Below are 9,936 nucleotides of genomic sequence, written 5' to 3' on the forward strand. Positions count from 1 at the left end.
ATGTCCCACACAACTCGAGCATAAGGGCAATCCAAGAACAAGTGTGTGGCCGTCTCTTGCTCTTGATCGCAAAGAGTGCACTGCTCACCATGGTCCATGCCCCTTGTTTGAAGCACATCATCCGTCAGAATCCGCTTCCACAACCAGAGCCACATGAAGAATTTGCATTTAGGCTAAACCTTGGACTTCCATTACTTGCTGTAGTCAATCAGAGAGAAGGAACCAAACAACTGGGCCTTATAAGAAGACGTTGAGTTGTAATTTGCCGAGGCAGTGAGGTCCCAACATATTTGATTAGAGGAATGTTCGGTGTCTGTTGCAATGTATAATGCACAAAAGGATGTGAGAGGCCTGACAATGGGAAGCAGGCTCCAACAATCCTACTGCAGCTTCTAAAGTTTGTGATATCAAGCATTCAAGCTATGGTTAAAGGCTAATGAAGAATGTCCAGTCAATATCTAAGCCGTGGTTTCATCAGCTTCAGCGTTTTCTTTTGCTTCCGAGACTCGGGATGGTGCTTCCACAGTCTGTCACGGGCAAACTTGGTACTTATTCTTGACAATCATGCAATTGTTTGTTGTCTGTTTTTTGATTTCAGCTTAAACTTGGCGATAAGCAGCGGACCCAATTATTTGGCTTTTTATCATACTGTGTACTGTCTAAAATAATTACTTGCTATGCATGTTTCCTGATTTTCCTTTCAAGGTTATATCACATCTAAGAAAATTTTCAGATTGGGCATTAATCACTTCGATATGTTGTTCAACACATTCCTTGTTACATTCTTAATTGCAATCTGCTAGAATTAAAATGGCGCATTTGTGATATTTAAGTACTACTCCTCCGTCCAGTCTACTTGGCCTAGCTGAGCTTTTGGGCAAATGGAAGAAGATCATATTTATGTGCGGCAAAGCTCATTTAATTGATTCTAACATTTCAATGGGATTTTTGGTATACGTATGCAACTGTTTTTTTTATGATACAATTACTGTTCTTTTGTGAGCAACTAGGCACCGCATGGTTAAGCCTCATGCAATTTTACGCAGTTTTGTTAGTGAGCTAGGTTGCCCATTTCAAGCAAATTAAAATTATTCATTTATTTTGTTGTGCCACTAATGTTTCATACCAATACACACTAGGCATTTCTATAACGGTGTTAACATGATCTAATGCACGACCATTTTGTTTGAAATTGTCTTCATAAATCGACTCTTTTCTCGCACCTAATTTTTTTTTCTACAAATACCTGCAGCAATGTGTGGGGCATCTTCTAGTTGTCTTAACATCGTCAGCCTCTCTCTCTTTTATTTCTATCCACAACAGTGCAGCAGATGCAACTCAATTGCGTTAACCTTGCAGGGAAAGATGATGTGGATTTTTTTAGGACTCGGCAACGTAAAGTAACCCTAATCATTATAGTTTAGGCAGATCAAACATTGTAGTTCCGGAAGTACAACCATTTTTATCCTGGCAGTTCAAGTAGTTTTTCAAAAATAAATAAAGCACATCCAAAAAACCAGTCGGTATCCTTGATAGATTGATAGAACAAGCAATTCAACCTTCACATGGTAGGTAGTTCAACCGCAACGGGTAAGCAGTTCAGCCTTGACAGGCACGCAGGTCAACCTTGCAGGTAGGCAGTTCAACCTTAACGAGCATGCAGGTCAACCTTGACGGGCATACAGTACAAGTAAATTGCATGATGAGTACAAGCTCATAAATAAATATCCCGTGGCAAGTGCGAGCCGTGATGCCGAAAAGTACAAGCAGTGACTATGGGAAGTACAAATAAATATCATAGTCCGTCTTGCAGTGCATGAAAATAAATAAAACTCATCAAAAAATATCCCATGGGTATCCTTGATAGATTGATAGAGCATGCAGTTCAACCTTCACAGGGCAGGCAGTTCAACAATAACAGGTAGCCAATTCAACCTTGACATGCACGCATGTCAACCTTGCAGGTAGGAAGTTAAATATTTCGCAAAACCGCGTCGGGCAGTTCAAGCTCATTGCACAAGCGGTGCAAGCTCATATCACAGAGCAGTTCAATGCTCTGTTTTTTTGCAGGGAGGAAATCTATTGTACAAATCTCATCGTTTTGATCACTGACCACCTCAATCGTTAGCACCAAAAGCTTTATATGGTAGAGTATGAGTCTAATTTCATTTCCTAATGCATTTCACATAAAATTCAAGGGACTTAACTCATCAAACTTAAGTCGTCACCTCGCAAAAAACACTGAAAACGTGATTTTAAAACTTCTAAAATTAGTTTTAAACCGTACGGATTGGGACAAATGTTAGATACAAAAAGATGTGCATTGTTGACACCTTTCCAAGGGTATATCATTCCCATTGTTTGAGTATATCATTTGGGAATTGCGGGAAACTCATTTGGTGCATGGTGCTCCAAAACGGGCAAACAGTAGTTCAAAATTTTAAAAATTATCCCGTCGGTATCCTTGATAGATTGATATCGTAGGTAGATCAACCTTCATAGGTTATGCAGTTCAACCATAACGGGTAGGAAGTTCAACCTTGATAGGCACGCATGCATGTCAACCTTGCAAGTAGGCAGTTCAAAATTTCGTAAAACCGCGTCGGGCGATTCATGCTCATTGCACGAGCAGTGCAAGAGCATGTCACTGGGCAATTTAATGCTCTGTTTTTTGCGGGGCGGAAATCTATTGAGAAAATCTCGTCGTTTTGATTACCGACTAGATCAATTGTTGGCACCAAAAGCTTTATATGGTAGAGTATGAGTCTAATTAAATTACCTACTACATGTTACAACAAATCAAGGGATTTAACCTATCAAATTCAAGTCATAATCTGGCATAGAAGAACAACGAAAACATGGTTTTAAAACTCTAAAATTTGTTTTAAACCGTACGGATTTGGGACGGATGTTACATACTAAAAAGATGGGCCTTGTTGACACCTTTCCAATGGTATATCATTCCCATTATTTGAATATATCATTTCCATTGTTCGAATATCTCATTTGGGAACTGTGGAAAAATCATTTGGTGCCTCTCGCTCGAAAACAGGCGGACGATAATTCAAAATTTTAAAAATTATCCCGTTGGTATCCTTGATAGATTGATAGGACAGGAAGTTCAACCATCATAGGGAAGACAGTTCAACCTTAATGGGTAGGCAGTTCAACCTTGACAGGCGCGCAGGTCAACCTTGCAGGTAGGCAGTTCAACATTTTGTAAAATCACGTTGGGCATTTCAACCTCATTTCAAGAGCAGTGCAAATTCATGTCACCGGGCAGTTCAATGCTCTTTTTTGTGGGACGTAATTTTATCGTGCAAATTTCATCGTTTTGATCACCGACCACCTAAAATCGTTCGTACCAAATGCTTTATATGGTAGAGTATGAGTCTAGTTTCATTACCTACTGCATTTCACAACAAATTAAGGGATTTAAACCATCAAATTCAAGTCATCATCTCGCAAAGAAACACTGAAAACGTGAAACTTACAAAAGTAGTATTAAACTGTATGGATTTGGAACAAATTTTACATACAAAAAAGATGCGCCTTGTTGACACCTTTTCAATGGTATATCATTCCCTTTGTTTGAATATATAATTCCCATTATTTGAATATCTCATTTGGGAACTGCGAGAAAATCATTTGGTGCCCGTCACTCCAAAACAGATGGATAGTAAATCAAAATTTAAAAAATTATCCCATCGGTATCCTTCATAGATTGATAGGTAGGTAGTTTAACCTTCACATGGCATGCAATTCAACCTTAACGGGTAGACAGTTCAACATTTACATGCGCGCATGTCAACATTGATACGGGTTGAGCCCGTGTGGGTTGCCCGATCTCACGAATGGACCCGAGGGAGTGTGATTGCGGAGGGGGATTCGCGGGGAGGTGGATGAACGCGAAGAACACGATACAAACACACGCACACAAATCGGTTATCCTCGTTGGCCCGAACCACCAACTCGATAGAATTGCAAGACAAAGAACAAACGGTAGAATCTCTCGCAAAAGATCAACAAATCCAAAAAGAATTCCAAAGAGTAAAAGATCAATTGAGAATAGAGTTGCAAAGCAAGAGATTCTCAATAGATAGAATTACTAGAATGGAAAAGATCCGAATAAGGAGGGATACAATAGATGGATCATTTAAGGAGGGGGTTTCCCTAATCCACAAGGGGATAATAGAGGCATAAGCCAAGTTCATCTAAACATCATCTCTCGCTCATGAAGGTGGGGGTAGGTGCCTATTTATAGGTAGGGGCCGAAGGGGTAAGTTACAAACTGAAAACAGGTAGTTGCGTGCTGAAACGCGTACAGGTGGAAGTTCCGGTCTCTCGGGGAGGAAGTTCCGGTCGGGGCGGAAGTTCTGGTCCTAAGGGGCGTAAGTTTCGATCGGGGCGTTACTTCCGGTCAACTTCCGGCCTAGTTTCGAAAATGACCTCTTTGCTTGCAGTATTATCCAGGGGCGTTTCAGCGCAATTCCGGAAGTAGAGCGGAACTTGGGTGGTAGTACCGGCGGGCGGAAGTTCCAGCGGTGGCGGGTGGAATTTCCGGCTGCAGCTCTTCAGCGCGAGCATCTTCGGTCTTGGACGGTATCTGGGCGGAAGTACCTGTCGGGCCAGACGGTAGTTCCGGTCTGGAGCATCCAGCTCCTCTTCCTCCTTCTCTTCCATGCTTCCGTGACATCGGCCTTGCGTCCTCGGGTCTCCATGGCATCCTCTCTTCCCTCCGTACTTGTCGTCGAGTTCCTATCATCAAGATATGATGGAGTATGAAGTAGTATATCATTCCACATAGGCGATAGCAGGCACACATAAAGGAGAAGAATCACCTTTGTGTGCCGTCTTGGCGAAGAAACACATGATGCGGTGAAGACCAAAAATCGCCCCGTATCAAACATTTTGCAAAACTGCGTCAGATGGTTCAAGCCCCATTGCACGAGAAGTGCAGGCGCATGTCACCGGACAATTCAATGCTCTGTATTTTGAAATTCAACACGTGCATAATTTGAAAAAACTTAAAACATGAAAAAGTTTCAAAGTTTCATTGTATTTTCAACGACGTATAATTTTCATCATACTAGCGGTTTAAAAAATCATTCTAACACTATCAACTTGGTTTTGAATAATTCAAAATTTGGTATTTTCATAATTTTTCAAAATCCATGCAGAATATGCAAAAACTTAAATCATGAAAACGTTGTGTATGCTCCGTAGCTTTCCAACTATATATCATTTGCATCATTCCGACAAACGGTTGAAACACTTCATCGACATTACCGACCGTCTGTTTCTTAGTACGTCCGGATTTCGGTATTGTAAATTTATTTAAAAACTATGCGGATTTTGAAAAAACTCAAATAAATAAAAAAAAAGTTGTGAAATTTTATTATCTATCCAAAGGTATATCATTTGCACCATTTGGATAAGGGGTTCGAAAATCGGAGTAAAAGTTCCTTTTCTGGCCATATAGGAACATTTCGTATTTTTAAAATTAAATTTAAACCATGCAAAATCTGCGAAAAGTGTGTACATGAAGAAGTTGTGGTTTTTCATTACCTGTCCAACTGAATATTATTTTCACAATTACGACAAACGATTGAGACACTCGAAGTATAATCAATAGCTCTGAAGAAACGGGAAGTTCGAGTAAGTTCTGATGGAAAGTTCAACCCTGTTATCCAGAAGGTTCAACCATGTGTCTAGGAAAGTTGAAGTCGGTGCTCAAAATCGCGTCGGACAGTTCAATCTCATTCCATGAGCAGTGAAAGTTCATGTCACCGGCAGTTCAATGCTTTGTTTTTTGCGGGGCGGAAATCTATTATGCAAATCTCATCGTTTTGATCACTGACCACCTCAATCGTTGGAACGAAAAGATTCATATGATAGAGTATGAGTCCAATTTAATTACCTACTGCATTTCACAATAAATCAAGGGATTTAACCCATCAAATTCAAGTGATCATCTCGCAAATAACACCGAAAATATGATTTTCAAACTTTTAAAATTAGTTCTAAACCGTACAGATTTGGGACAAATGTTAGATAAAAAAAGATGCGCCTTGTTGACACCTTTCCAATGATATATCATTCTCATTGTTTGAAATTATCATTTGAGAATTGCGGAAAAATCAGTTGGTGCCCCGTCACTCCAAAACCGCGTCGGGCAGTTCAAGCTCATAGCACGAGAAGTGCAAGCGCATGTTACCGGGCATGTTTTTAAAAATTCAATCCATGCGGAATTTGAAAAAATGTAAAACATGAAAAAGATGCGAAATTTAATTACTTTTCAATGCCATATCATTTTCGTCATTCCCACTAACGGTTTAAAAAATGTCATCCAAACACTATCCGGTTTTCTATAGTCCGAAATTCGATATTTTAATTTTTTTTAAATGCGTGCAGAATTTTGAAAAAACTTGAAACATGAAAAAGTTGTGTATTATCCGTAGCTTTCCAATGACATATCATTTTCATTATTCCGACAAACGGTTGGAAAATTCATGTAAATTACCGTCCGTCCATTTTTTAGTACGTTCGGACTTCGGTATTTTAAAATTATTCAAAAACTATGCAAAATTTAAAAAACTTATAACATGAAAAAGTTGTGAAATTTCATTATCGATTGTAAACATGAATAATGAACATCTATGATTTTGTTTGTCACTCTAGCAATTATATATTACTCATCTCAAGCGCATTATATATCATCATACTGCAACATTGTTTTTCTTCACATGCAGCATGAAAACTTCTGTAATAAAATATTTTTCAGGGATTTCTTTTGCGCAACAAATTTCATGCAAATGGGAAATTATTTTTTGCGCCAGCTGTTTAATTAATTCCTATATATGCCTTTCATGTAGAATTATTCGTATATATACCTTGATATTATTGTGTTCAAGTACATAAGTCAATCGTATCCCGTTGAGAAACTTCTGACATGCAGCTTCATCCGGTGACGGCATGGGGGAGAAGACGCCCTCGATGGTGCTAGGGTTAGGGGCTCGGCTCGCCCACCAGCCTCTGCACCGACTAGGGATGCACACAACCATAGGCATGAGTATTAGGATTTTTAATCTTGATGAAAGGTTAAAGCATTGTTCTCAATATAAATTTTGCAGCATGAATACTTCATTAGTAAAATATTTTGCTGGGATTTCTTTCGTGCAACAAATTTCATGCAAATGGAGAATTATTTTTTGCGCCAGCCGCTTAATTAATTCCTATATATGCCTTTCATGTAGAATTTTTCGTATATATGCCTTGATATTACTGTGTTCAAGTACATAAGTCAATCGTATCCCGTTCAGAAACTTCTGACATGCATGTACAGCAAACAATTTTCTTCATGTTTCCAAGATTTTTTTTCCGTTAAGACCAAGTTCCTTGGCCCTACCAACAGAAATTGCAATAGCCATATGTGTCAATCCAAATTGCAAGAGGAAGGAACATGCTCTCATCAAAAAATGGTGGAGCAGAGGTTTCTGCTAGGCGCGCGCGCCCCAACAAGAAGTTGCCGCAGACTAGAACCTTAGGCAGCTAGCTCCATCGATCGATCATAGTAGCTCGGACGCGATGACCTGCTGCATGTACTTGCAGCACCGCTGGTAGCTGACGAAGCCCATGAACCAGAACTCGAAGCCGTCCACGGTGGCCATGTGTATGTACTTGTGCTCCGGGTTCTCGGCGTTCTCGCTGGGCTTCACCCGCTTGATCCTCCTGAGCGGCACCACCACCTTGTACGGCACCCGCGCGACGTCCCCGGAGGGGGAGGTGACGGTGAGGGAGCGGTCGCTGCGGAAGGCGATCTTCCGGGTGGAGACGAAGAGCATGCCGGCTATGGGCCCGCTGGTGGTATAGAGGTAGCACTGGAGGGCCTTGGTCAGCCGCTCGCCCTTCTCGGCCGTGAAGGCCTGCCGGAACACCCGCTCCACGCCCCCCGCCTGAAGGATCCTCGCGCCCAGGCTCAGCTTCCCCCTCACCGTCTCCGACAGCTTCGGCCCCAAGGTCACTGTGAAAGATACACGTCAGCACACTGTCCGTTGAAGTCCCATTTGGGAAATTTGAGGGGTTCTGGTTTCTGAAGGCTGTCTCACCGTGGTCCCTGAAGCCCTGAGCGCGTCTGCCCAGCTTGTTCACCCAGTGGATCACCTGACCCTTGCTGCCTGAAATGACACCAAATTATTAGCATCACATGCATACGTACAGAAGATCGACAGGTTGGGGAAGAAAATCTTTGGGAGATCGAAGACGCACTGTGCTTGTAACCGAAAGAAGCATAGGGGCTCGGGTGCGTCAACGAGACTGCAAGGCGATCGCCGTCCTTCTTAACCGGCCCGGCGCCCCTCGTCGTCGACTCCTCTATGGCGTACGCCTTGGAGGTCACCGGCACCCCGATCACATGGCCGCAGCTCGACTTCGTCATGTTCTAATTATTTGCTGCCTGCCTAAGAAAGATCGAGAAGACTCGTTGGTAGGCTGTGTGTACCTGAGTGAGAGAGGAGGAGAGGGGGGAGGGGTAGGTTGAGTGGCGGAGTCGGGTTTTATAGGGTGCGGGGGTGATGAAATCTTGGGCGAAAGTCAGGCAGGGGATTCGCGTCGAGTCAGCAGGGGCTCATCGGCGCCGGAAAAGCAGCGGTTCACGTTCGCCAAAAGGGCGAGCTTTAACGTGGGGCTGTGTCATCCGCTTCGATCGTGCGAGCGCCATGGGCGCGCGATGGATCGACCGGCCAACCGCTGCTGCATGCTACCGCTGGATAGATAGGTATAGATATTCTTTAGCAGGGGAGGAGTAGCAGAAACCTTTGCTTGCTCCGATCGTGAGCTCTCTCGACTTGTCTATGTCGATCGGCCCCAAAGGCAGGTGGCTCGCCACTTTGGAAGGAGCAGCCCATGTGCTCGCACAATCTCAACCTCAGCGCCGGGTTACGGGAAAAGAGGTGGGGCGCCATTGCAGGCCCAGGGATCTTAGTATATGCAGATACGGATAGCCTGTGTTCGGGACTGGTACCTACTTGCAGTATTGTTGGCTAGCCAGCCTTTTTTCAGAATCATTTTAGGTTTGGGAGCCTATAGAAGGTGCTAAGAACAATGCAACTGGGCTTCGAAAACGCCTTTATCAATTACGTACGCACGTATGTCATGCTCCAGTAGAGCTGGTTGCGGATTTTTTTTTCCCGCAAAACCATCTTTCGCGGCGCAGGGTTTATTTATTACTGCAATTGACCAATTGTAAATGAAGCTCCCTCAAAAGTTGCACGTCGATCTCTTCTAGAGTAAGTATATATACCTTCTAGGTTATCGGACGCCCTTGACTTCACGAAATTGGCTGCTTGACTGCAAGTCTCAAACCACAGCAGATGGAGAAAAAGGCCCCACGGGTGATGTGGAAGAAGGACGATCCAGCGTGTAAAACAAGGACCTTTCCAGCTTAAAAAAATCTCGGGTTTCAGGGGCGCATGCGCAGTGGTCGACCGGTCTCTTCTTTTGTCGAAGATCCCCGTTCCCATATCCAGTTTCCCTCTCCGGTCGCCGTCGCGGCCATCGGCGACCATATCCATCTTCGCTTCTGCCACAGCCCAAGAAGTCGCCGTGTCCCGCGCGGCATCGAGTCAGCACGACTACGTGCTCCTCTCCGTGTCCCACACGGACGCATCACGCAGAATCCAGTCGCGGCCGGAGTAATCGCCGCCGTCTCCGTCCGCAGTTACGCCGGCCGGCAGAACCATCCGCAGTCGAAGCGAGGGAGCTTTTGCCATTTCTCAATTCTGAGGCCTGCTCATGTTCATGTACGCCATGGGGAAAGCTCGACCTGGCTCGTTTCGTTAAATCGATCTATGTGAGCGAATGTGTCACTTGGTAGTGGGCTCGTTAAGCTTTGCGGATAACCGGAATGGCACCGATATTCTATTCAGCGATGCCGCC

General features: G+C 43.4%; 1 protein-coding gene across 1 annotated transcript; it reads right to left on the minus strand.

Annotated features, from left to right (window-relative positions):
- Nucleotides 1-7,227: 7,227 nt before the first annotated feature.
- On the minus strand, nt 7,228-8,681 carry LOC124687591 (GEM-like protein 4). Its single transcript, XM_047221368.1, has 3 exons — nt 8,269-8,681; nt 8,109-8,177; nt 7,228-8,023 (listed from the first exon to the last, which is right to left on the minus strand). Exons 1-3 carry the CDS (start codon nt 8,435-8,437, stop codon nt 7,569-7,571), a joined length of 693 nt encoding a protein of 230 aa, XP_047077324.1. The 5' UTR covers nt 8,438-8,681; the 3' UTR covers nt 7,228-7,568.
- Between the last annotated feature and the right edge of the window lie 1,255 nt (nt 8,682-9,936).

This window comes from Lolium rigidum, chromosome 2, assembly GCF_022539505.1.
Source record: "Lolium rigidum isolate FL_2022 chromosome 2, APGP_CSIRO_Lrig_0.1, whole genome shotgun sequence".
Classification (NCBI taxonomy): Eukaryota; Viridiplantae; Streptophyta; class Magnoliopsida; order Poales; family Poaceae; genus Lolium; species Lolium rigidum.